The sequence below is a fragment of the Mirounga angustirostris genome, unplaced genomic scaffold (assembly GCF_029215605.1).
Source record: "Mirounga angustirostris isolate CCGP_5_RB_7025 unplaced genomic scaffold, mMirAng1.0.hap1 SCAF_9, whole genome shotgun sequence".
Classification (NCBI taxonomy): Eukaryota; Metazoa; Chordata; class Mammalia; order Carnivora; family Phocidae; genus Mirounga; species Mirounga angustirostris.
The window spans coordinates 134612839-134640767 of NW_026991717.1; the positions used below are offsets into that span (position 1 = coordinate 134612839).

Consider the following 27929-nt stretch of genomic DNA (forward strand, 5'->3'; position numbering starts at 1 on the left):
CCACCATCTAACACCCTGCCTGATACAGAGTAGAGGCTTAGTAAACGCCCTCTGAGCTGAGCTAAGTTGACAAAAGGGGAAAATGAAGCCCAGCGAGGCGGGAGTCTTCGCCAGGCTCAACCGCAGAACTAGAAGGCAGAGCCTCTGAATCAGGCCAGTGAGCAGCTCTGCAGGACTGATGGGATTTCAGGAGCCAGGACTGCGGGGAGAAGAGGCATCCTGGACAGGGGGAACCACATGGACAGATGCCCAGAGGTGGGAAAAGGTGTGCTGTGCCTGGGGGCGGGACCAGCCCAGCCCACCTGGGCACTGGCCTTCCTTCTTCTCCTCTCCTGGAGGCCACACACTCAGCTCTGGGAGCTGCAAAGGGCTGTAGATGTTTTTCCTGTAAATGTCATCCTATAATGTTTCCAGAAGGAAAATCATGTTAATTGCCTAAGTTCAAAGGAGTCCTCGGTTCTCCTTGCTGCCTTCTCGCAGATCCTGATGCTGTGGGGCTGGAAAGAGCAAGTCATGGTCCCCGTAACTAAGTGCCATCACAGACAATGGTAGCGTGAGTCAGGTTTAGGGGACAGCATTCCAAGGCAAAGCAGGTGTATTCATTTCTTTGGGCTGCTACGAGATATTACTGCAAGCTGGGTACCTCCAGGGGCTCCCAGGGAGACTCCTTCCTTGACTTCTTCCAGCTCCGCATGGCTACAGGTGTTCCTTGGCCTGTGACAGCATCGCCCCAACCTGACTCTGGGTACCAAGGTCTTCCTGGTGGGTTTCCTCTCCTTCTTCTTCTTTTTTTTTTAAGATTTTATTTATTAGAGAGACAGAGAGATCATGAGCAGGGGGGAGTGGTAGAAGGAAAAGCAGACTCCCCGCTGAGCAGGGAGCCTGATGCGGGACTTGATCCAGGACCCTGAGATCATGACCTGAGCCGAAGGCAGACACTTAACCAGCTGAGCCAGCCAGGCGCCCTTCCTCTCTTTCTTCTTGTAAGAACACTAGTCGTTGGACTTAACGCCCACCCCAAATCCAGGATGATTTCGTCCTGAGACCTTTAACTTAATTATATCTACAAAGACCCTTTTTCCAAATAACAGCACATTCAGAGGTTCCCAGGGTTAGGACAGGGACATATCTTTTGGGGAACACGGTTTCCACTCCAGGAAAAGAAGAAAAAGGTCCAGTGCCTGTGGAGGCCCCACACTTTAATTGAAGGGCACAAATTCAATGTTCCACGGATGCTTCTCTGTGGCCCGTGTTCCAAGGGAGCCACCTAACCCATGGCAGAGGCCTTCTGTCTCTGGCCAGGCCAGTGACCGGGTCAGATACTTCCATCATTCTAAGAGGCAAGATGGATGTGGGAGAGATCGAACAATAGAGGGGAAAGACATCAGAGCTGACAGGGACCCCGCCGGGTACAAGGTAAAGTCCTCATGCCACCAGGGACTTTGACCGACACCTGATCATGGGACCCATCACACAGTGTCCACACTCATTAAATCAGGTGAACCTCTCAACAACCCTGTCAGGTGACCACTTGCCCCAGTGAGAAGCTACGTGCAAAATCACTCAGACTGCGAAGGTCCTGCCAACACTCACTGACTTCAGTATCAAAACTGACCTGGGTCTGATCCCTGGGGCGAAGCAGCTTAGAAATAAATCTACGCCACGGAGTTAACAGAACTCCTCCCAGGCTGGCCTTTTGCCAGAGGTTTTGAATGAAGTTGATCTCTCCTGGTATGGAAGGGGTGAGATTCTATGCCAATGCATGGACGTTGGTACAGAGGTTGGGGGAGGGTGGTAGCCACAGGTATTTGGGGCAAATCTGCCCTCTGAAGCCTTAGACTCTCGTGGTCACTGGCAAACATAAAGCCTGATTTATTTCAGGAGGGGACCATCGTGACAGTATGAGTCTGTATGAAGTCCAAGCACATCCAAGGGTCTTCACAAACTCTTAGAATGCACAAGCGATCAGGCCAAAGTCTCTGAGGCCTATGAAAGGCCGGAGTGGTCCAAGAAGGCTGCCTGGAGGAAGGGGCATGTGGAGGATTTGGTTACCAGGAGGGGCATGAGTTTGAGCCTCACTTCATGCGGAAACCAACATGCTGCCACATCCAGAAAGAGCAGCTACACTCCCGCAAGTAGACAGAGCCAGATATAAATGGAAAGTTCCAGGGCCGGAGACTTCTGCTCTTCCACTCTTCTCTTCACGACTGCGTGATCTTAGGAAAGCGGCTTGATGACTTTGATCCAGTTCCTCCTCTGTAAAATGGGAAGAACAGACACCACCCTGCCCGCATCCCATGGTTGCCATGGACACAAAGAATTAAGAACCATGAAGGATGTTCTGTAAGATGCCGCCTGCGTGCCTGGGACAGTTCCCATGGGGTAGGATCGGTGCCTGGAGGGGGGACTTGGAGCATTGGGGAGGTGGTGGAGATGAGGCAGCCTTGACGTGTCAGCTGCCCAAAAATTGCAGCATCTGGAAAATTCACTTTGATGAACTCAGCTACCCGCCACAAATCACTGTATTTTAAAATCCCTTCCAAAACAAAACAAAAAACCCCTTCTCTGCAGAAGGCTCCAAGTGAGATGTTTTTCTCTCCTCTGATAGAAGATGGAGAGGATGCTGAGCAGATGCTGACGGGACACGGCCCCCGCGGGGCCACAAAGGCCCGTGGCCAGCAGTGGCCATGAATCATTCGCATGTCAGTGTGACCCTGGCCATCTCTTTGGCTATCTTCCGACATCTGGGAGGGCAGGGACCCCCTATTCTGCCAGTTGGTTTTTTAAAAATAGTGACCTGAGCACTGCACGCGGCCGACTAGATACCCCCCAGGCTGCTCCCCTCATGGCCCTCCAACCTCTGCCCTCCAAGCCAAAGCCTCCCTCGGTGGGTTCGCCTCCACCCTGCCCTCCCACCTCTGCGCCTTCGCTCAAGCTGCTCCCTCTTCCTCAAAGCTCTCTCCCTCTTCCTCCACCCATCACCATGTGCCTCAAAGCATGTGGCTCCCATGATCCACTCTCAGAAGCTTCTAGGGCCCCGCCTCTGCCCAACCGCAGCATGTCATGGGCCCCAGTCCTCCCCCGCACCGAGCATTTAGTACTGGATGAGGCACATGGCTGGAGGGGCGCTGCTGTTCATGTTTGCAGCCCAAACGCTGCAGGGGCCTGCCGGGCACTCAGCAGGGGTGTGGCAAGTGTTGGAGGAATGCAGGGAGTGTCGGCCTCCTCGCTGATCTGATGAGGTGGTCTCCTTGCTGCCACCATACTTGCCTGTCTTGGTGCTTCGGCTCCACCTGGCCAAATCCTAACCCCCCCGCAACTCCCGCTTCCTTCAGGAAGCCTTCTGGGGTTGCGGTTGTCTTCTCTCTTGATCTCCAAGTCAAAGCCACATAATTTAGCACTTCCTGACATCCTGTTTTCCATTGTTCTAAAATTGTTTCTTGCACATCACTGAGAAAGCAGCAACCCGGCATCAGGCACCATATTGTGTTCTGCCAGACCCACCTTATATCCTACCCTCTGGCCCCCAGCCCCACCACAGGGGCCTAACGCTGCACTAAAAGCAGAGAAGGAAATGAAGCATTGGGCAAACAGGTATAAATCCTCACTCCACCCCTTACTAGCCACAGTTTCCGTTTTTGGTTTAAACTCTCAACTTTAGACCAGGGGTCAGCAAAGTTATTCTGTGGAAGACCAAACAGCAGGTATTTTCAGCTTTTGTGGGCCCTACAGCTTCTACTGCAACTACTCAGCTCTGCCTTTCCAGGGGAAAGCAACCACAGACAAGACAGAAATGAACCAGGCACAGCTGTGTTCCAATAAAACTTTATTGACAAAACAGGAAGTGGGCCACATTGGCCTATGGGCTGCAGTCTGCCCGTCCCTGCTCTGGAGGATTACTTGAGGTAACATTTAACCCCCTCACCACACAGACCTCAGACCATGCTGCAAAATATCCCAACTCCTGCCCCAGCCCCTAACACTCTTTTCTCCTGGTTTTCGTCTTGGTACTTAGCACTGTCTGCAATTACGGCCTTTTTGGTGAGTGACTATCTCCTCCAATAGAACACAAACTCTAAGGTTCTCTCTCCAGCACCTGAAACAGTACCGAGCAGAGACTGGGCACCCTTTTAGTATCTGTGGGCTGAATGGAGGCCATCATTATTACTACCATTTCATTGAAGGTCTTGATATATTTCCGTAATTAACCACAGGCATTTGCAAAGCCCCAGGTAATTTTCATGTGTTGCCGGAAATGATAAGCCTCCCATTTTGGAAATGAGGGGGCTGAAGCATAAAGACGACATTTCCTGCTGGTGACCAGGCAGAGATTCAAACCCAGACTCCTGGCGGGTCCTTATTAAGGAAGTCCGGCAGGGCACAAAGAGAAGTGCACTTAGAGTCTAAGATCCAACCTTACTTGAACAGACATGTCATCTCACCTTCTGCTAATAGGGCAGATAGGATGGATTCATCACAGATGACAGCCATCAGAACAGTGCAGGCCGGACACAGGAAAAAACCTGTGTAAGTAACCACAATTATGTAACCAGATGACCGTCGCCACCTCCACCCTGCCTCCTAAGGCTTAGAAGGGATTAGATAAGGACATGGCCAGGAAAAGGATTATGAAACTTGCCAATCCCCAAACTAACATAAGATCCATTTTTTTTTTTTTTTAACAACACCCGCTGGAAGTTGCAAAAAAAAACCCTTCTTTAAAAAAAAAAAAAAGAAGAAGAAACTACACATCTTCTATAAATTCAAAACTAAACCATAAAGACCTACAATCTTTTGAGAGTTTTAATGACAGTCCAGAAAAGGGTTAAGTTTTCAGCTGCTCACATTCCTATCGGAGACCAGTTAGGACACAGGCCCAAAATGAAACAAAACCAAGGGGGTTTCACCACGCTGAGGACAAAGGGACGGGGGTCTCCATTTTCACTCACATGCCTTGGGAGTCCGAGAGCAAAAGCAGACACGGATCAGAAGAAACAGAATGGAACCCCAAAGCAGAGGAAGCATCCCCACTCACTCCTGGCGTCCTGCACCAGCCCAGGGGGGGACCCCCTCTTTGAAGGTTCTGAGCATGGCAGGAATCACGCAGGCTGGGGTGATGTTTAGGACAGTGGGGGACATCCACCAGCACACACAACTTTCCATCCCTGCCCACTTCAGTAGAAAGCGATTCACTCAGTTTCGGATTTAAATATTTATTCCTCAAATACAAAACAATGTCGAACATGCGCATCCCCTGATGTCCCAGGCATCTGGCCCCAGAGTCGGAACATCTTCAGATGAAACAACCAGCTGGGATTCCGACTTCACAGAGTTCTGAGTCTCCCTCGAAGAGGGGGGACTTTCCAACGCTTTGGGCCTCCCTATTTCTCAGAGAAGGGCAGTTTTCTTTTCCTGGTCCCATAGTTGGCACTTTTGAGGATTTTCAAAGGAGGATTAGCCATATTCCACCTGGAAAGAAGTGTCTCTAGGCCTTTGCTGGCGATGTCAATAATTTGCTTGGGACACGATTAAAGTGGACACAGTCACGGTGAGGCCGCTGGTGGCGAGTCAGACGGCGGTGGCCCCCGAGGCTGGCCCGCATGCAGGTACCCGGCCGGCGCAGGCCAGCCCCAGCCACAAGCCCACCCTCTCTGGAGGGACGGCCTTGCCAGGAGGTCAGTTCTCCAGCAGCCCTGTGGCCACGTGCGGGGCGGCCACCTGGGACACTGCACCTGGGGTAACACCATCTTTCTCACTGCAGGCTGCTGGACATCACGGGTTTGCTTTCCTTTGAAAAATTCTTACTTTTAAGATATTTCTGTCTCCGCCCCATCCGCCCTCCCCGCCCCCCCCCCCCCACCAACAACAAAAATTTTTTTTTAAACAAGTTACCATGTGTTAGTTCTGAGCACTGGGAGCATGGCAATAGCCAGGAAAGAAGCTCAGCCTCGCTCAGCCCGACAAAGAGAATCTGTCTCCTTAACCTGCTGTTGCTGGCATTTTCTGTGGTCGGGAGCCTCCCTGATGCAACAGGGTGGGAGCATTTCCAGGGCTCGGCATTCTACGACTGGCAGATCAGGAAGGAAAGGCTATGGACACTTTTGAACTCTGTCCATCACAGCTAAAATTATCTCACTAATGATAGCTTCTATAAAATCAGCTCAGGTTAAGGGAGGGCGGGCAAATGCTCAGCGAGACTGAAGCCGGTCGCTTGCTTCTGGTCGGCGGACTCCAGAGGACCTCGGAATTAGGAAAACAGAAGGTACAGTGGAACAAATCCCAGGGGAGAGAGGAGGGTTTGGGAGAGGGCTTCTTAAGATCTCTCTTCACTGATGCTTCCCAGGGCTGGACACCTGAGAACAAATGACGGCCACTAGAATCCAAAAATTACAGACCCACTTAAAAATACCGTAACATGCTGTAATTCATCCTGTTTGTCCCGTGGGTCATTTGGACTGCAAAAGACTGCCTTTCCGCACCCCACCCCCAGATTTAAAACCAAGCCAGAGGTCTTCTGCGTTGCTACATGGCTCCAGGGATAGGCATCAGGGACACACCATGTCTCCCCAACAAGCGCAAAGCCCCTGCAACCCAAAGACCCAGCTGGCTCCATCTCTTCTAGAACTTTCAAGGAGCTCTGCACTGGCTGCCGCATTTTGTTTTCATTTTACTTTTGAGAAAAACTCCAAGGTCATTTCATAAAACTTGGAATCCAAACCCACACCAAATTCTCTCCTTTGCTCTTCATCCCCTCGTCCTAAACCTCTTAGGGAGAATACAACCTATTACGCCTTATCAGATGCTTCCTTGGCTTAAATCCATGGTGGTCACATTTAATGTCATTACAGTCTGTGTCCTGTGGTCATGCATAAACTGCTACACCAGCAACAATTAAAAACAAGGGGCATTCCTCAATTCCTAATTCCAACCTACGTATGCAGGGCATTATCCAGCCAATTTGAGGGTGCTTTTCAAAGCACATAATAATAAATGTGTCAGACACTCTGCCGGGTTCTTGAGATTATTCTTCTAATCCTCAACCAGAGCCCACTGTGCAGATGAGGAAGGAACCTCTTCCGGGTCACTTGATGAGCACGTGGCCCCATCCAGATGCATGCTGGTACCAGCCACCCAGCCATCTACTTGCCACACCACCATCGCCCTGCCCTCCCCAGGCTGGAATTCCGTCTTCCTGAAGGTGGAGGTTTGCATTTGCAGTTTGCCATGAACAAGGTAAAGTGAATTTGTGGGACCCGACCGGGGACCTCTGGGTGGGAGTCTTGGTGCCTGAACAATTTTACTTGAGTCACTTAAAACCCCATATGAGTCACAAAGAGCACCCTGTGACCCCCTACCTCCCAGCCTCCGGCTGCCCGACCCCCCCGCTCCCCACACATACACACACAAAGAAATGAAAGAGGAATCTACCAGCTTCGATCTCACACATACCCATTAAAATACCGTCCTTCATACGAGGCTTAAGACATGAGCTCAAGTTCAAAAGTCTGTAAAAGGGAACTTGATTCAAGAACTGTCATTGAAACATACACCCCAGGAGTGTGGTTTAGAAAGCAATTGTTTGCAGGCCCGTGGCCCACCTCACACACGCACAGCTCACCGCAACAATGGTGAGAACATACCCGCTACGCAGCAATATCCAGAACCCGAGAATCCCGGCTCTTCCCCCACACCCTCCATTCTCCGTCCTTGTCAGCTGCCTGCAGCCAGGGCCCTCCTTGGCCCAGGTGACCTGTGGCAGCTGGAAGCCATTACCTCATACCTTGCTACCACCCCAAGACGCGTGTGGGAGAGTCTGCTCAGGTCTGGGGTTTCCAAGACCTGCTGTGCCATTTACTATGCATTCCGGGCAAGGCAGTTTAGTCTGAGTCTCTACTTCCCATCTGCAAAATGGGCTGCCATTCTCCCCTCCAGAGGGCCAGAGATGTACGTGGAAGGGCTTTGTGGTGGAAAGCGCTAAGACTCCTGTGAGGGGCTCTAATTGTCCTTATTCTTCTTTGCCAGAATCTTTCTGGCACTTTTGGGCACATTAATTCCTATGTCCCCCAGGGGCAAGAGCATTCACTCCTGCGATCAAGTGTCGGGGAACTTTATACACAGCTGCATCACCACCGGGAAGAACGCTCTCAGTTCCATGAGGCAGCCTGATTTATGGAAATTTTAAGAGCCTTGTGTCCCTTGAAGATGACAATTCTCGTTTTGGCCCCTTGTGTTAACTTTGTGCCTCAGTTTGCTCGACTGTCCAATGGGGAGAACACCTTCATTTGGGGGGCAAGGTGTTGTATGGGGCTACAGGCCTTCCAGGCAGTCGCTTGCCTTATGCCTTGACCCTTTCAATATGCATACACACCACTTTCCAACGCTGAGATCCAAATTCTCAAAGACAATGACAAAGCCTGAAGACAGCTCTTAAAGGCCAAATGCCTTCTGCTCCATGACACTATCTGTCCCTCCCTGACTCCAGTGGCCAGGCTAAGACAAAAGTCTGAGCCCCACAGCTGACTGCAGAATGCAAAAGGTGGGTTAACTATATATAATTAGACCATCCCGACATTTCCCTCTTCGTTCCAGATGTTTATTATGTTTGTTTCCAGTGAGCTGGGCCTAGGCTCATGCACCGTGGGAAGGACAGGGAAGGACCTTCATCTTGCCAGCTTGCATCTGCCTGGGGCCAAGCTGGGAGGAGACCCCTGGCTCTTCCCCCTCCCCCCCTTGCATACCCCATTTGTCCTGCCTTTTCACCAGGTGCTCCTGGGGGAAGAATGTCTGAGAACCGTACTCCTCCTCCTGCAATCCCGCTCCCCCTGCCACCTGATTGGACACCTCTCCAGATCAGACAAATGCAGATCATTTTTTAAAATAGAAGATCCCTGTTTATAGGGAGTCCAAGGGCAAGTCATGGACAGAGAGACACAGGAGTTTATAACAGAGTTCTGGGACATCAGATGTCTCAGGGTGGAATGATGCTGCCCACTTATGTCCTATGTTAGAATGTTCTAGACTGGAGGGAGGATAGAAGTCAGAGCTCTTCCTGGCCGCCCACTGAAGGCTCACCCCTCTCCAGTGGGACAGAGGACAGCACCTAGGAACAGCAATGGAGGAAGGGGGGCGTAAGGCAGGCAAGGCTTTCTCACCATGGAAGTTTGAGGTCTAAGGAAGAGATGTAATAGCCATTGCAAGATTCATTAGAAATTAGTGTAACGGCCTCAAACTATTTCTCACCAGAACTGGTATTAGTGGGAACATTCCCAATTATGGTATAAGACTTACTTGGGCAAAGATGCCCAAAGATGATTATTTTCTAAAGCTGAACGCTCTTAAAAGATTTAACTTTTCTGAAACCTTAATTTTCTCAGCTGTAAAAATGGCGGCAACTCCCCCATTTCAGAGTTTCTTGAAAGGTAAAATGAGAATGGACATAAACTCGAAGTGCTGGGTCTGATACAATGTAAATCGTAATAGTATTTTAAAAAAATATATGTAGCCATGTTGAAGGATTTCCCCCATACCAGCTGCTATTCTATATGAGTTCCGTGCCTTTCCTGTCCATGCCAGCCCTGGGAAGGAGGTATTACGGTTGTGCCCATTTTACAGTCCCAGAAGGTGCAAAGCCAATGGGTTCAGAAATTTGCTCAAGGTCACGCATGAGCCAAGGTGACCTTGACCCTCTAGGCACCTGGCCTCCAAACAGCTGTCTCCTGCTTCCATCTGGGGGATACTCCTTATTAAAAAGGTGGTAACTGGGAGTCACTCCATATTTCTTAAGTGTCCCTTTACCCACTCCAGGAGTCGCTTTTACCTTTTAAACATGAAAACGCTGTGGGGGGAAAAAAATACCGCCTCTCGTAAAAAGCTCTCCTTTCTGCATGTGCTGTGTTCCACAGGCGGGATGCACAGACCTCCCCTGGAGGGTCCTTACACCAAAAGGTAGAGCAGCTCATTGCTCCCTGGGGAGCACACACATCCGCCACCCCGGGCAGCTCTCTGAGCCTTAGCTTCCTTATCTATAAAATGGATTTATTTTAAAATCAATAAAGTTGAAGCATTAAAAACCATTCCTGTTGGCCTTTGGTCTCCACCCACCCCAACCCCTGGCCAGTGGTCCAGGAAACCATACAATATGCATGCCCTTGTCTTCATCCCTGTCCCAAGCGCTCAGCTCAGTCGTTACCAGCACTGGGAAGCTTCTCAAGCTTCTGATGAGCCAACCAGCTGCGCTCCAGCCGTTTGCCTCCTCCCGCCCCATCTAGTGCACAGGGGAGATGGGGGGGTGGGGGTGGGTAGAAAGCCAAGGGCATCAGCACTCCCACCTCAAGGTGCCTCGGAGGCCACCCGACGCTCTAATACCCGATTGGCCGACAGAACTCAGGGCGCAGATCTGGCCACCCCAAATGTCTGGGCTAAAGCACCATGGGCCCAGCGCCGCTGGAGATCCCTAGTGGGCCCCCCGCCGCAGCTTAAGAGCCTCCAGGCAGGACAGGCGCTGCTCCCAGCAGGGTTGAGGAACAGTAGGGCAGCCCAGAGCAGCCACGAAAGATCCAAAAAAGTATTGGGAGAGAGGCATGCCCACCACCTAATTCCCCCCTAGGAGTCCCAGCCTTAGATCTGGGGATTTCGTGGGAACAGGGATGGCTGAGCCAGTTCTGGAGAAGCTCCCAAGATCGCCCAGCTCCATGGTGGATCCTGCTTTTCCGCTACTGCTTCCCAGCCGCGGGCAAGGAGGAAAAAAGTCCTGGTTCTCCCCAGGGCAAGGGGGAACAGGAACCCCATGCTGTCCCCTCTCTTGGGCAATGCTACCCACCCCCGGCAGCCCGGCAAAGCCCCTCTCCCTGCAGCCCTGGAGACGAAGTGGATTTTAAAGCAGGACACCCGTCCTGTGACGATTCATGCCCAGAGTTTCTTTTCCTCTTCCTTTTTTCCGGGACAGATCAGAGCTGCCCGATTTTTCTTTCGAAGCTACAAGCCTAAGTAGATTTCTTTATGGGGCCTCAGATGGGGGTGGGGGAGGTTGGTAGGAAATACAGAATGTGGCCCGTCTACATCGCCATCACTTTATTGTATTGTCACCGTTAACTTAACTATAAATACTACGGCGGGGAGCGAGGCGCCGGCCGCCTCGCACTTCGGGGCTGCGAGCCCCGGCGCGACCCCGACCCCAGGCGCCGGCCCTCCCGGCTCTGTACACTATTTACAGCTCCTCGTTCCTCTTTCTCGACCCCCTCCCGCAAGGCAGCGCGTGTGCAAGAAAGTAGCATCGTCTGTCTGTGCAAGTCCTTCGAGTTAGGCAAGAGCCACAGCCGGCCCGCGGCCGTCAGCTGTCCGAGTCCAAATCGCTTTTACCTTCCTCTTCCCTCTTCTCGGGCGACGCCTTGGACGACGTCTTGTTCCACTTCTCGGCGTTTTCCGACTCCTCCGACGAGGACCGCTTCTGCCGCCTCCATTTGGCACGGCGGTTTTTAAACCAGACCTGTTGCGCAACGGAGGACAGAACAACAGTTAAGATCAAAGGCGCGCTCCCCCCACCCCGGCGGCCCCGGCACCCCCGGCACCCCAGGGGAGCCCTCGGCGGCCGCGGGTGACGCCGGCGTGGGCTCGGAAGCCGGGGACCCCGCACGCACGCCCACAAAAGGACGGGAGACTCGGGCCCGCTTCCGCATTTCCCTGCAACTTCCTGGGCCTAAGGCGCCCTCCGGCAGCCTCCGGGCCGCCGCAGGATGTCGGTCAAGTTCAGGGAGCCCCGAGCCGAGCCCGGCTGCAGAGCCGAGCTAACCCGGCGGGGGCCCGATCTCGCCGGCAAGGCCCGGCAGGCGCGCCCACCTCCACTTTCTCCTCGCGGAGGTGCACCTTCCGGGCCAGCTGCTCGCGGGTGCCCACGTCTGGGTACTTGGTCTCCTGGAAGAGGTTCTCCAGCGCTTCCAGCTGCTCGTCGGTGAAGATGGTGCGGTGCCGCCGCTTCCGCCGGCAGTGCAGCTGGTTGAGGAGCTGCAGCTCGGTGCGCGACAGCGTGCCCACGTTCATGTAGGGCAGCATCTGGTGCGGGACCGGGGACACCAGCACCGAGCCGGGGCCCTCGTAGCCTGCGACAGAGGACGCACGGTCGGCCGGCTCCCCTGCCACTGCGCACACCGCCCGCCCGCGCGCCGCGACCCGCTCCCCCTAGAAAATCCTTTGCAACGGGGCGCTGCGAATGGGGGGCGCGCGGAAATCGGAAATGCAGGGCAATGGGGGAAGCGTGCTAGAGCGTCCACCCGCACACTCTCAGGGCCAGTCAGAGGATCCCAAAAGCCTCGTCTCCCCACGCAGCCACTAAGTTCCAGTTTCCTCTAACTCTCGCCTTAAGTTTGCAGCAAGTGTACAAAACCCCCGTGCCGGATCGACCAAGAAAAAAGAGGCGTGGGGGGAGAGGGGGGAGAAGGTTCGTGTGTGCAAGGAGAAAAGTTAGTGCAAAAAAATGGAAAAAGCCAGCGCCGGCTCCAGGGACCGAGGACCGCGGCAAGAAGGCCGGCGCGGGCGCGACCCTACCTGGGGGCGTCGGGACGCAGGAGCACTGCTGGGCGCCCAGCGGCGGCACGGCCCCGCAGCAGGCCGGGCCCACGGGCGCCGCCTGCACGTGCAGCTGCCCGTAGAAGTAGCTGTTGTAGCCGAGGCGGGAGCCGCCGACCGCGGCCGGGAGGCCCGCGCCGCCGGGGGCCACGGGGCGCGGATAGAAGGCGCCATAGTCCGAGGAGGCGCCGCCGCCGCCGCCGCCGTAGAGCGAGTCCCCGTGCAGGGCCGGGAAGACGACGGGAGCCGCGGCGCTGGGCGCCACGGGCAGCACCGAGTCTTTGCAGCGCGGCCGGGCGGCCAGGATGTTGTCGATGCTGAACATGCTGGCGGGCATCCCCGAGCCCCGCGCCGGGACCGGGGGGCGGCGGGGAGGCGCCGGGGAAAAAGCCTCAAAAGTTGGGGGGGGTCCACTCTCCTCCAGCGGCCGACCAAACCGAAAGAGAGCGCGGGCCAGCGCGCAGCCCCGCGCCCCTCCCCGCCCCCTGCGTCCGCTCTCCCTCCTCCCGCCCTCCCCTCGCAGCGGCGTTCGCCGAACTCAACCCGCGGGTAGGACGGAGTTTAGACCAGCTGAACCTCTTGTTGGTTTTATACTGAGTCGACGTCATCCTGGATTTAGTTCCTGGTAATATGCAGATGACAAACAGAACCAGATTTGGCCCTTTCTGCTCCTTTGGGTGGGGGGGCTTTAGGGAAGGGGGAGGGGAGAGGTGCCAAGGGGAGGGGGTTGCGGGGGCCAGAAAAGGGATTGTGGATTGCAAATTAATGAAATTAACCTAATCTTTCCCATTCAGCGGCCCCGCCGCGGGCCGGCCGAGCTGGGCGGGCGTCCTAATTGCTCCGGTTAATCTCATTAATTCCATTGTGCGGCGCAGTTAACAACTCCCTCCGCCCGACCTCTCCGCCCCCACCCTTTTTTCTCAGATTGGGTTCTATTATTGGGTGCGATTTCCTCTGCGAGAAACTCCCAATTCATTGTGGCCAGTTTTACTTTGGGGCTACTTTTTGCCCCATTTCGGAACTTGTTTTGTCTTAGAGAATGCGAGGGGCTGCGTCCTCTCTCAAGCAAGATTAAAAACTCCGCTCTTCTTCCGGACCCCCAAGACCTCACCGTCAAATTTCACCTCTATTTTTTTTTTTAATTTCGAGGTTCTCTCCCGAGTGGAACAGAGTAATCCCACCCCCAACCCTTTTGTTTTTGCAAAGGCCAAAATTTGTAAAGGCGAAATGGACGAAAGAGGTGCGTTATGGTTCTTAAAATATGTGTCTATTTTTTCGCAGTCACTTTGGGTCTGACAACTACCATAGGAATCCGTAGGCCCTTACACAGCAGAGACCAAATTAAAATTCGCCAGCAAGAGTAGCGCGCACAAGCGATGCTTCCAGCTGCTCCCTGCGTGGGTGTCGGTAGGTTTTATGCTTTATCTTTCGCTTTCTAAAAAATTATTCTTGGAAATGGGGTGTGTTCTCTCCCATCCTATTTTTGCTTTCAATCCAAAATCCAGAAACGGGGCTTTGGGGATTCCCCACCCCTTTTCCCAACAGTTGAGTCGCATTCTCCCCATCCGTCTCGGCAGCCCCCTGACTGGGACAGGCCCCCTAGCTGTCCTTCACCCGACAGGCCCGAGCTGGGCTCCCCAGCCCCGGCGGCCTGGCCGAAGCCGGGCTCTGCTCGCCGCAGGCGGCCGCCGTTGATTCGCGGGATCCTCGGCGCCGCACTGCCGGTCCGCCCGAGCTGCCTGCCGGAGGCGCATCCAGCCCGCGACCGTGCGCAGGCGGCAGAGCGCCCTTCGAGAAGGTAGGCGACGGTGCGCGCGGAACGAAAGCAGCCCCCGAGGTCCTTGCGGGCCCGGCGCAAGCCCCAGCCTTGCAGAGATGTCCTTTCTCGGCCCTTCGCGCAGGCACCTCCAGCCACTCCCGGGGAAGGGGTAGGGCCGAGCCCCGGCGAGACGGCCCGAGGGCCGGGTTGGGGGCAACTCGGGTTTGCCGAAGGAGGGCCGCCTTTAACTCAACGCCCATCTCTCCCTGTTGCTCTCGAGCTAATGAACAGGGATCCCCGCAGGGTTGTCTGATGTCGCTTCAGCAAGGCCTCTCTGTGGGCTGCCTTCTCCCGGGCGGTAGGGCAAAGGGGAAAGGGCACTTGTCAATTGCTGTTCCCAGGTCAGAGGAGTTGTGGCGCGGCGGTTAGGTCCGGCCGGGGCGCAGAACTCGGGCGGTGCGCGGGGGCGGCAGGGGAGAAGCTAGGCGGCGGTGCTTTTCCTAGGCCTCCCTTCGTGGACCTCTGCACCCTCAGGCCCACCCGCTCGGGGCCCAAGAGCCTTGCTTTTTTGAATGCTGAGCAGACTAAAAAGTTGTTGTAGGGGGAGATTAGGACAAGACCGGGATGGGTCTCAGTTTGGGGAGGCAATCGATTTTTTTTTTTTAACACTAGAAACCGCTCCCAGGGGACGGAGTGTGACCGTCCCCTTCAGAGAGGTCAGGTCTAGGGAAAGAAGTGCAGCGCTTTCCCTTTGCTACTAACTAGGAATAGAGGCATTTTTTCCACTCCGGGAGACTTAAAAATCACCGGTTTCCGGGCACACATTTCCCCGCCAACCTTTCCTGGGTCTGATTCTGCAGGGCAACTGATGGAAGACAACTAGGGGCTGCGATTCCTGTAGTGAGTTGGCCGAGTTTGCGTTCGGGGCTGGGCGCTCTGGGCAGCGCGTGTTTGAGCTGAGTCGGGCGGAGGCAGAAAAACCGAGGCCGATTCCTCGTCCATTTCTGTGAAGGTGCTCAGACCAGCAAGGCGCCAAGACGTCAGCCAGATTTCTAAAAAGAGCGCTTTCTAGGTTTTAAATAAGACAGCCTCCGCCACACACATGTCATGCCTCCTTCCACTTGGTACGTTGTTCTTTTTAATAATCAGATTTAGCAAACCCCTAGACTTCGCCCCTTGCTTTTCTGCAGTGCGCTCGCGGTACCATCCGATTCCTGGAAGGAAGAGCACTGTATAGGGAGTCTGAGCGTCAGAGTTCTCAACCCAACATTGCCACCTTACAAATTATCCCTCCCCTCTAGGTCTCGGTTTTTTGTCTTTTTGTTTTTGTTTTGTTTGGGGTTTTTTTTTTTTTTTTTTTAGTTGATGGAACCAACGCCAACACTCATTGGGTCCCTTACAACCGTAAGAATTAATGAGGATAGAGAATTGTCGCCCGTTTGCCAAGGAGACTGGGGGTAGACTTTGGGGCATTTTTCTAGTTCTTTTCATTGGGGCAAAGGAGCTTGCTATCCCCACCCCCTCCCAGGGCAGGGTCTCTATCAGCTAGGTCCAAGATTAGGACAAGGGAGTCTGAAAGCTCTGTCCTCCAGCAGAAGGGACTTTCTGGGAAGAGGACACAGGGACCCAAAAGCCGCTCTGCCCCAGTTATTCAGCCAGTTATTCTCTTTCTCAGGGAGCTCACCCCCTGCGCGGCGGGGGCTCCCCATCCCGGTTGCCCTTCAATCTGCAGGCTGCACTGTGCCCGCGGGGAGGCAGGAGAGGGGGAAGGCAGTCGGCGGTGCGGGAGCCCCGCGCTGAGCATCCTCCGCGGGCCGAAACCCACAAGTGTCCGCCAGGCACTAAACAATCATCTACCTCGCGAAGCCAGGCGCAACTGGAATAACAAATGCAACGCACACAAATTGCCTGCCTCCTGTTCCTAAGCGATTGTTTGTCGGCCCCGCAGGCACCTCTCAGCATGGGAGGACCGCGAGCGTCCGGAGGCGGCCAGCAAGCGCTTAGGTCGGACATGCAGTAAACACGCCGCTGATTTTACTTATTATCACCCAAACACGATTTCACACAAAGCAATCACCATGCCAGAAGTCTAGGAAAATGTGTTTGTTGAGGAGTCAGTCGCCCCGGTAATAGCCCTCATTTTTAATATATTAAAGAATAGATCAGCGGATTCTGAGTGCGTAAGGTATACGTGCGGTTCGGTATCTGTCAAGGGCTTTTTATTCCTCCACAATCATCGCTAAATTAATTCATAGCGCATAGATTAAATTGCTTCTCTGATTTAAAACAGAGTGCCCAAATTTGGAGTGTGCGTCTGGCTATCGCCACCCGCCCCAAGAGATTCTCGTCCAGGAGGAAACTGTCGCCCACGATCCTTCCGCACACGCACGCACCCATGGCTGTAAAAAAAAAAATGCACGTGCGGTCTTAACTTCTTGCGGTTTCGGGAACTTTCTTAATTCAGCCTCTCGGCCGATCACAGCTTATAATCGGATGCCCTTAAGAAGGATTTTTCGTGGCATGGGCAAAAAAGCTGACGTGTCCTTTTCAAAGGTAGGGGACCCCCCTCCCCCAGGGAGAATTAGCTGGGTCGGAGGAATGAGGAACAATGAGCAGACCCGGCTGCAGCCGGTGCACAGCATCGAGACCCCATCCAGCCTTCATAGCGCAAATCGGCTTTTTTTTTTTGGTCTGTAGACGGGCTTTTTAAAAAAAAATCCAGTGCCTCAAAAATGGTGCTCAAACCCCGGTCCGTGGCCCTGCTCCTTGGAGGACACCTCCGGTAGCCCCAGGGGGTTTTCCGTGTCCGGTTGGGTGGGTGGAGTACAGCTCCAGGTGCAGATACCACCCCGCTAAGGGGCAAGCATGCAAGGGCTGGATCTTCTGCAGGCAGTCAAGGGCGATGGAGGGACGCTTACTAGCCGAGTTTTGCTCAAAGTTTTGCAACATTCCAAATAAGCACTCTGAGCCCCCGAGGACGAAATAATCAAGGTGTTAGGAAAACTCAACATAACTCGGGGAGGGGGGGGCGGGTGGGGGGAAGAAGAGGCTGTCAAAAAATGACGTCTTCCCAAAGCATCAGGAAAAAAAAATAGCTCCGGGTTTCCAGGGTTGCAGAAATACACTCTCAGCCGAGCTGTTTACCAAAGTTTCTTTCAAAGTGACTTGCACCGTTGCTTTCGCAAATCACAGAATGCAAATGACGATAATTTGTTCTCAGTGGAACTTTCTCTTGAAATGATTAGCAAAGTCAATCATTTGAAAATTAGAGCGAATGCACAGACGGGTCCCGCAGCCCCTCGCTAACCGATATCAGCTTCTAAAGTTTTCATTCATGTAAACCTCATTAATGAAGATCTTTTATTTAAACGTCAAGGGGATTTGAAATTTAGAGTAAATTATGAAGCTTGTATGTCTAGCCAAGTCATGGGTCAAATGCATTTGTGAAAAACTGCTAAAAGAGCATATGGTTTTGAATTTTTCTACAATGACTAGTGTTTAAATAAATTGCTTGTACTGCTTAACTTCATGTGTAATTTTGACAGAAATTGGCCTATAGCCTTTTGATATGTAAACATTTCAGCCTTTTATGCGGTATAAAAAAGACACTCGCTTTTTAGGATCAGCTCAGGCGGTCACCCTGTAATTCTGAAAGCTGTGGCACCTACCATTACATTCTTGCTAGATTTCAACTTTCCAGTGGCAGCCTCAGGGAGGAAAAAAAAAAGGGAAAGAAAGAAAGAGGATATTTCAAAAGCAGTGTCCATTTGGGATTAAAAGCTACAAATGAGGTGAGAACGTGCCACTTACTATCTGAAAGAAATGGATAAACCATAGTTATTAAAGAACATTTTCTGTCATTTTTCTTTAAGCCAGCCCGTCTGAGGGGACACTTAAGCAGGGCTGGGACTGACTGCCTTATCATTAAATGCTTATGTAGAGCTGAGCCAATCTGTCCAACACACAAATAGGTGTTAAAAATCTAGGTATCACTTCAGGACGTTACCAGCGAAATGGCTCCCGTGTCACAGAATCCATTAAGATGCAAAAATCACTCCGTCTGGGAAGAGAATCACCCGGGGGCTCGGAATCACTGGACACAAATGGCGGGTCTGAGTCATGCACGGGGGTCCTTCGCAGCGGGAGGCTGTCGCTGGGGATTGCAGAGAGGGCAGAGGGCACAGTTCAGAGAGCACTCTGGGTTGCCAGGCAGTTCTGAAACACACTGATAAATCTGCATAAACCCATTTGTTGCTAATATCTCTGTCTCCTGTAAACAAGCTTGGGATGTGGATTGGAAGGCCCATCGCCCAGAGGGAGGGAGACAGAGCAAGGAGCCCCGCCCCTGAGGTTACCCAGTTATCCCAGTGCTAGACGGGGCCAAACCTTGACTTGCACCCTGGCTTGGCAGCCACCTCGCCTTCCCCTCTGTTCTCCCTGTCCTACCCTATTTATCCTATATGTCAGCGTTGTCCTACGCAGACTTTCCCGAGAGATCTCTCCCCTCTGTGAAGTTTTGGAGGAACTAAGGGGAGATAGGAAGCAATGGAGACAGGTTTCTTTGTACACAGTTGAGCCACGGGAGCAGACTGAGATCTTCTTTATAGAGAGACTGTCCTGGGACAAAGCCGTGATGCAGAAAAAAAAAAAAAAAGGCTGACCCAGAAAGACAGGAGGTGTTTTATTTACATTTCTTACGCATTCCAACACATCATACTGTGGTCAGCAAACCGGAAAGGAAAGGCCATATTTCAGAACATAAAGAAGGCACCAGACTTTTTTTGTTTTTCCTGAGCGTTCTACATTCTTGTCTAATTTCTTCTGTCCATTTTGAAATGAATAAGGTAATTTTTTCTCCCTATTAGCTGTCGTTTTAAAGTGTTTAGAAAAACAATTGATTAGCTAATAAAATATTTCCGTAGCTTTCAGCTGCTTAACTTTTAGGAACTTATCCCAAAAATGTGTTTGTGATCAAAATTAGCTAGGCAAGGGATGTATTTGGGGTAAGAGAGGAACACTTAATACTTAAAAGATAATTTGAGAGGTTGAGGGCTTTGGGGTTTTTGTGTTTTGTTTTGTTTGGGAAGGAGAGAATATTATGAAATAAAACTGAAAATTAGAGGAAAAGATAGCCGCGTCTGGGTGGTTGTGTTAGTGTCCGGAAAGGTTAGTATCGGTGGAGATATGTGTCATATGAAACTTTGCTAGCGCGTTCATCTTTTTAAGGAGGACTTGCTAAAATGGTCATTGGGCAGCACGTCCTCTTAAGATCTGGATGTAAAATGTGTAGCAGGTAGCCTTGTTGGCTCTTTTTAAACATCAGAGTGAGGAGACTAACAAGCGTCTTCCCAGATGTGTCTTGTCCTTCAAAGCAGTCACCCACCAAGGGAGGCTCGGATTTGCTCCAGCATCACTCTCAGTGGTGGTTTTAAATCGTTTCCTGAACTCCAGAAAGGGCCCTTCCGTGGGCCCATTCATTCCTGTCTGCCTTTTAAAGAAGCAGCCAGACTCCCTTGTCCATTGGTTATATGCAGAAATCGAGGCTTCTGAAGCCTCCGGAGTCAGAGTCATGGGGAGTGGGGGGAAGAAAGCCACTTTCGGAGGTCACAAGTCATGTCACCTGCTCAATCCCACCATCCAGAGGGTCTGATGCTGTCACTCAACCTTCACTTGGCTTTGCCATGGGCAGAGGAGGCTGATAATTCAGATCACCTCTCTGTCCCTGAGGGGCGAAAGGAGGAGAATTCCCAGAAACAACCTCAACTTTCCATTTGTTTGATTTGTGTTGGGGCTTTTATTATCTTTTCATAGCCAGGAGATCAGGAGTTGGGGAATACACTGCCTTATGTGTGTGCATGCGCGCGCACACACACACCTTCCCCCAGCCCCCTGCACCTTCATCTTGCACACTTGGTCATTTCCGGGCCGGTGAACCCCAATACCAGCTCCTTGGTCACCTTCTTTTTGGAGCTTGTGTTTATTTTCTTGTTTTGGGTATCTGCCTGCAGCCAGGGACGAAAACCGAATGATGCTGGGGCCGCGAGGTGGATTTGGTTTCACTTAGCCCTAACATTCTTTCTGCAGACCAGAAGGTCTTGGATTTAAAATCACAGGAGTCCATCTCCCCTGTCATTGGGTTGTTTGTAATTTATGTATAATGGGGAAAAGTAGTCTGTTTGTAGTAATGATAGCTTGGGGAATTGAGTGTACGAGCCAAACATAGGACAGTTGAACTGAAAAGAACTCCTCTTGTCTACATGATACCTCGCAGGTTTTTTTTTAACAGGTCCCTGAAGAACATTTCATTCCCCTCCCAGAAGCTTTGTAGATAGGGTCATTTTCAGCTCTGCCTGGTAGGTCAGCGCAATATTTGCAAGCAAAATGCTGGCTGGCATCAACAGACATGGTCAGTGCCCAGCCAATGAGGATGCTTTTTATGAAACTCTAGGATTCTGGAATTATTTGGATCTTAAAGGATCTCCAGTTGACTTTAAGACAGGAACAGAAGTTTTTGATAATGCTATCCACATTCTGATTTAAGCTGTGGCCATTCTTCCCCATCCCCCCCAAAAACCCTCAGAAAGTAGCTTTCCAATTTCAACTAGATGATCAAGTGAATGTTTCACTTGAAATCATTTTTGAAATAACTTGTTCACCATTCACGTCCTTCCATAAAACAGCAGCAGTGGACTGGTGATGGGTATTAAAGAGGACACGTTCTGCATGGAGCACTGGGTGTTATGCACAAACAATGAATCATGGAACACTACATCAAAAACTAATGATGTGATGTATGGTGATTAGCATAACAATAAAAAAGTAAAAAAAAAAGAGCAGCAGTGGAGTGGGTTGCGTTCAGAGCTCTCTGCATGTCAGGGTGAGCTGGGGAGGAAGGGTGGATATTGAATATGTGTGACAAATGCGCACCACTCCATATTTCAGGGGAATTCTTTATTGAATATTTCTCGCTAGGGAAGCTGGAGTGGCTGTGAAATCTCACTCCTTGGATCTCTGTCTGGGCTGACCTCCTCTCGCAACCTAGTAACAAATTGCCTTTTTATGGGTTCCTGTTCTAAATGGGAGCAAACATCTGCATCCCGGGGCAGAAGGCAGTGGAAACTGGGATTGAGGATCAGCCATGACTATGTCTAATTAGGACAAACCACCCGGTCGGTTGTTCTAGAAAATGGGGCTCTGGGCTGCTCATTCTCTGTGCCTTCTCTGCCTCTCTTCCCCCCCCTCCTATGTGGCCTTCTCCTGTTGGCTCAGCGGGGCCACACTGGCTTCCCTGTCCAGCTGTGTGGACATGGCCTCTGCCACTCTGAAGACCTGGAGGTAATCATTGGGGCCTTCCTGGGCTCTGGAACGAGTCCTCCTAGAGTTAGAGGTGTCGGGGCTGGGACCCCCTGGGCAGAACCAACATTGATTCTGTTCCACGTGTCCCACCAGCTGACCACCGGCCTTGGCCCAGGGAGTGTGCTAAGTCACTTGTTTAAGGAAAGAATACATTTTCACCCCTTCCCCCACGCCACGTCTTTGCTTCTACATCCCCCCAAATTCCAGGCTAAAGACCATTAGCAGGAGAGTGTTCATTAACCATGGTGGGTGCTCTCCTGAAACAGATAAAAGAGCAGGCAAGGAAGAAGGTCTGTCCACCCGTCTGCCCAGACGCTGGCTGGGATCATCGTGTGGCTAGCGTGTGCACAGGAGTGTGTTGGCGTGCGGTTAACCTTGTGTTTCTCCAACCACACCTGCTCACATGGAGGCCGACCGTCACCTTTGCACCTGAGGACTGACACATCTGGGTGGAGTGGCCCATTGTCCTCTGGGAGGGTCGTGAATAAAGCGCAAAGACTCCCTAGACTGGCCTGGCTTATGTCTCCACCGGAGCCTTCCTTTTCCCATCTGTGAAATGGGAGAGCAGTCAGGAAACAAGCTGGAACCGCCTCTCAGCGCAGACATCTGCTGCTCTTCAACATTAGTTTGAGTTCTGGCTGGGTTCAGGGAGGATGCATCCCCATTTCCCAGGGGTACAGCCTGGGGGGGGCGCAGAGGGGGTCAGAATCCAGTTCAAGGCCACATGGAGAGGTGGGGGCAGAGCTGCCTGGGCAAAGCTGGCCTTCCGTGATGCTTTCGTCCTGCTCTTGGGTAGTTGAAAACACAGCCTCTTAGAGACGTAGGCAGTGACAGGTACCGCTGGTGGGCCTCCCATAGGGGCCTCTTTGAAATCTGCGCTTACCACTCCCTGCCCCTCCACACTGACAAAGCAAGTCAAGGAGAGACCCCACGGCGAAACTCTAGGCCCTTTGCCCTTCATCGCAGGAGAGTCATGTTGAATGCTGACAAAGCTCAGCTATCTCTGTCTGGTTCCAGAGCTCCCAGTTCCAAGAGCTGCTTCCCGCTGTGGGTGGTGTGGTGGCTAGAAGTCCAGGCTTTTCGTTGTTAGGCTGACTTCAGTTTGCACGCTGTGTGAGCGGGAGCCAAATCCCGTCACCTCTCTGAGTCTCAGTCTTGGACTCTGTAAAATGGGGATGGTAGGATCCCATGCTCACGGCAAGTGAGCGTGTGCACCCACCGAGCAGCGGTAGTCATTGTTACGGTGCAAAATCCTTCCCACGTTAAGGGACATTTACCACGAGGGCTCCCCAGCTCTTGTGCACAGTTTAAGGAAGCTATTCACCAAGGGACAGAGAAGCATAACTACCTGGAGCCCGGTAGATAGAGGACTGGGATTTTGCTCGCTGCCAAACAAAAGCTTCAAATCCTATCCTGGGGGATTTCCCAAGGAAAATGGTGCATCACTTAGGAATTGCAGTTCTCCACCACCTCATGGGATTCTCAGATTAAAAGCAACCGGGAGCCACAGGGCAGGGCCGAGCAACTCGGCTGGCCTGATGAAGAGACCGAGGGCCAGAGAAGTCTAATGACTTTGCTCCTGGTCTCAGAGGGGAGGTCTCAGCACCATCAATTCTGGCTGGGCCTCCTAGTAGCCTGGGGCTCCTTCTATCAGACCCCTCCTTGTGCAGCCTAGCCTTTTGCTTCTTCAAACAACCAGCTACTCCAATTCTGCTGTGGGAAAAATCAGGGTGGCTTCCAACTGTGGGGAGTCTGAGAAGCTGAGGGACCACTTGCTGGGAGGGTGGGGTCCTCCGGAAAAGCTGCGCACACACCTCCCAAGGAGGAATCTCTGCCTCCCAAGGAAGCCAGTGTAGAAGGGGCAGTTTTTAGGTCAGGGTTCACATGTAACCCCAGGCCCTATCCCTCTTCATCCTCCTCCTCCTCCCCACCACCCTGCCCCAAACCTGTTTGGGCGTGACATATATTATTCATACGCTAACTTACTGAAGATTAAGATTTAAGACTCCTGAGTAAATCCACCCGAGCGATCCCCTCCACTCATACTACACACAGGGTCTGCGGAAGGATATTCATGAAGGATGATGAAATTCATTGGGGGCAACCTAAATGTTATAGGTAGCGTACTCATTAAATATACCAGTACGCACGCGTCATAAATAACCACGCGGCCACTGAGGAGAATAAGTCCATCTTATATGTACTAATATGGAAAGATCTCCAGGATGTCTTGTGGAATAATAAAGACAAGTTACAGAACTCTAATATCATGACTCTGTGTGTGTGTGTGCACGCGTGCGTGTGTGCATGCGTGCTCACATACACAGCCCAGCAACATTGACTATGGGCTCATATGAGTTAATATTTGGAAAGCAGAGCAATGCATGGAACATAGTGAGTGCTGTATGGTGTTTGAGAAATAAATCTAAACACAAAAGAGAAAGATCTGGAAGGTCGGGGATTGGAGTATATGCTTAAAGAGGACTGGAGTCTTATTGTTAATGTTTTTCTTTTGTACAAAGACACAGCATCCGTGTTTTACTTGTGAAATTAAAACTAAGCATGAATCCAAACCCAGTATCTACAAAATCTGAAACTCCTTTCCTCCTCTGCACAGGCCGTGTTCCAAGGAAACAGCACCAAGGTCAAACAAATAATGGGATAAGCGACTCCCCCCGCCCCCATCCTCATTTCCTCAACTAACACCTCATCACAGGCAAACAGCATCCTTGGAAATGAGTCCCCCTCGCTAATGACTTGCTCCCCTGGGTTCCTGGACCATGGCTGGGGGCGTGAACAGGAGGGGAGTCCTAAATGGACACATTATGGTTTTAAAGTCTTAAGACTCAATTCTAGTCCCCAAACTTGCCCCCATGTGTGTAAGTCACTTCTCCTCATTCTGCAATGGGGACCCCAATCTTTGCCATAGGTACCCCTTAATTCTTGAGAAACAAGGGGAGCAAGTGAGCATCATTAAAATTATAATCATCTTTGTGCCTGGCCTGTTGTAGGTGCTCAGTGGATGTTTGTGAAACGGAGCTGAAAATCGTTTATAAGGAATTAAAATAACAAAGGAATTGCTATTTTATAGCATGAAATTAATATCTTGATCTTTCAAGTTCATATTCGCAGTGCACTCATTCAACAGCTATTTATCGATTGCTTTCTGTGTGCGGGCCACTGGGCTACGTTCTGGGGAAGAAAGATGAACATGAAAAAGTCCCTGACCTCATGGTAAGTCCCTTACACTCAAAAGAGATTGCCTGTAATAAAGAGCCATGGCTAAGGAGAAATAAAGCAGGTGATCTTAGCTATGGGGGTGCAGTGAACAGGACAGGAAATTATTGTCACAGTATGTGTTACAGCAGACAGAGCACAAATGTCTGAGTTACACGGAGTCGCAGAGACTCATAACTCAGATGGAGATGCCAAGTTTGATTTAGATGAGTCTGTAGCCACAGATCCTGCTCAGGCTTTTTCTAATGAGCCTGCTTGATCTTCATTTGACAATCAGGGACTGTAACTTTGATGTCCGGACGCTGTGGACCAACCACCATACTCAGACCTGAGCTCAAATCCTGATTTCAGCAACTGCTAGCCAGGTCACGAGGGGACCAGGGCAAGGTGTCAGGGTGTCAGAGCCTCAGGATTCATCCGAGTAGGATCACTTGTTAGGACTGCTCTCGGGGTGTTGTTGGACAGATGAGTACTTGGTGCACGGAAGGGGTTCAGCCAGTGGAAGCGTTCTGGCCGGGGCAGGAGGGGCAGCAAGATACCTGTACCCCCACCGAGGCTGGGCACTAGATGGGAGCCTGGGGACGCTTTCTGCATTTTTCCAAGACCTTAAACACCTTTCAGACTCAAGGCAGTGAATGGATACTCAATGTGACTCAGAAAATTCACCTCAATCCTCTTCAAGGGGAAAGATAAAGAAGATCTTGATAGTACTTCCTTATCTCTAATATACTTTAAAGGCCTTTTAACTTGCATTATTATCCTCATTTGCACATGAGGAAATGGGATCCCGGAAGATTAAGTGATCGTACAGATTGTAAGAAAGCAGAAGTATTAGACAAACCCGCATCTCCCTGAAGCCTGTACTCTGCATTCAGCCCTTGGCGAGGCAAAGAGCGGATGCCGAGAATGGAAACTTCCAGCACGGGCTTTCTGTGTTAGCTTGCTCGGAGTTTTTGAACCTCCCTGATCCTCAGTTTTTGCATCCATAAAATGGGGCTGGTAGTAGTCCTGTCCACATAGGCTGTTATGAGGAATAAAGGAGCCAATTAGAAGTAGCTTTCACAGGCATGGTGGCCCAGAGGGTGATGCTATGTGGAAAAACATAATTCACAGAAGTTGGACTCTTATTAGAGGAAAACAATTTACCTGGCTCTCACTTTCCTTCATGTGCACACGAGAGACTGATAGAGAATAGGTCTATGGCTACATTGGGCTAAAGCTCTCATCACATCAGAATGAAGGTGCTAAGTGGGTATGTCTGCACAGATGTGCACCTGACTTTGACATGGTGCTTATTAGCAGGTGCTAAGGTCGGGTTAATGAAGAGATGCGGTGGGCAGGTGAAACCAGGATTTGAACCAGGCACCTGGAGGAGAGTGGCCTGTCCACCTTCTCCACCATCCTGCTTCCCAATCCACTGAGACCAGTCGAGAAAGGGGTGTGGTGGCACTTTGTAAACCGCCCCAGGGGACTCCAGGTCTGAGAATCACTGCCCTACCCTTCCCCCTTGGCAGCAGGTGGGACAATGTGGAGTGTTTAGAAGAAGTGGGTCTGACCGCAGGTGTGGGATGTGGCCAGATCCCTTCAGCTCTCTTCCTCTCCAGAAATGGGCTGTGGCAGCGCTGCGGTACCCACCTGCGCCTGGAGGGCAGATGACACAGACAGACTGACAACCGGGCCAGAAGAAGAAAAACATGCCTACTAGAGCTGACGTAGAGTTACGGCTGCTAATGGTGTTGGTGTTAGAGTTAAGGATAGGGCTACTTTTATGGTTGGGGTTAGAGGTTTGACTTAGGGATCTGGTGTAGGCCTGGAGTGAAATCAGAGTTAGGGGCCACCCCTGGGAGCCGCATGAACCCCGGGGTGAGAATGAATGGACCTTATTGGCCGTGCATCTCCCAGGATTGCTGCAGAGTTAACTCAGATGACGTGCTTGGCATTTACTGTATTTTGCCAATTCTGAGATACACTTATTTTGTTATCCACACTTCAGCACATCCAATGTTAGGGTTCGACTTAAATACCTGATGGCATCAATGGGCAGAGCATTTATAAAATAATGATGCATCTTACGCTGGAGGGCCCCTTCGGTTAGAAGCAGTGCACTGTATGGTTGCTATTATTGAGCCGCTGTCCTTGGCTCACCACTCAGCTCAGAGGAGTTGCCATGCCCCTGTCCCCTGGGCCCTAGGGTCCCATCATGATGATAGCAGGTGTTGCATGGTATTTTCTGCTCACTAGATTGGTACTCTTCTAGTCAGTTCCTCCCTGGTCTTCCCCATAGCCCCATCCCTATGCGCCCCGCTCCCCTGCGCAGTGCCTAGGGATCTGATAGGAACCACGATGTCTGTAAAAGCTGCCATTTGTTGAGCACTTAACAACGAGTGAGGCATTCGCCAGAGGCTGTGCATTTATATTCTCATTTATCCCCATAATAGCCCTCAGAGGTAGGTGATAATATTATCCCGATGTATGGGTTAAACCGAGGCACTGAGAGTTTAAGGAGCTTATTCAAGGTCATTTTTTATAATACCCTGAGGCATCTTTAAAGACAATTTTCTTTAAAGATTTATTATTTGGGAGAGAGAGAGAACGCACAGGGTGAAGGAGGGCAGAGGGAGAGAATCTCAAGCTGACTCCGAGCTGACGCGCTGAATGCAGAGCCCAATGCAGGGCTCGATCTCACAACCCTGAGATCGTGACCTGAGCTAAAATCAAGCGTTGGATGCTTAACCGGCTGAGTCGTAAGCTGACATGCCTCAGTAGTCTTTCATGGCTGCCCTGCTTTCTTATATGACAAGATTTTCCAGGATTATCTCATTCATTTCCTGCCCAAGACCCAGATCAACCCTTCCTGGTTTCTTTAAGGAAGAAACAGTATTTACTGTTGGACCATAGTCTGGATACTGGGGATGCTCATTTACACTGTTGAGATACTGCTTCTGGGCCTTTTCAGTGGATCTAGAGTTAACAGAGTTAAAAAATACGAGCTAATTTTTTAAAGGATAAACTATAT

At 51.5% G+C, this 27929-nt stretch overlaps 1 protein-coding gene across 2 annotated transcripts; it reads right to left on the reverse strand.

The window, feature by feature from the left end:
* Nucleotides 1-5865: 5865 nt before the first annotated feature.
* On the reverse strand, nucleotides 5866-13224 carry GSC (goosecoid homeobox). Of its 2 annotated transcripts, XM_064571534.1 has the most exons (4): nucleotides 12541-13224; nucleotides 11836-12095; nucleotides 11359-11485; nucleotides 5866-6353 (listed from the first exon to the last, which is right to left on the reverse strand). In XM_064571534.1, exons 1-4 carry the CDS (start codon nucleotides 12896-12898, stop codon nucleotides 6157-6159), a joined length of 942 nt encoding a protein of 313 aa, XP_064427604.1. In that variant the 5' UTR covers nucleotides 12899-13224; the 3' UTR covers nucleotides 5866-6156. The 2 variants fall into 2 exon arrangements, with proteins under 2 accessions (XP_064427604.1, XP_045757415.1); XM_045901459.3 differs by lacking the exon at nucleotides 5866-6353 and having other exon boundaries at nucleotides 11056-11485; nucleotides 12541-13208.
* Between the last annotated feature and the right edge of the window lie 14705 nt (nucleotides 13225-27929).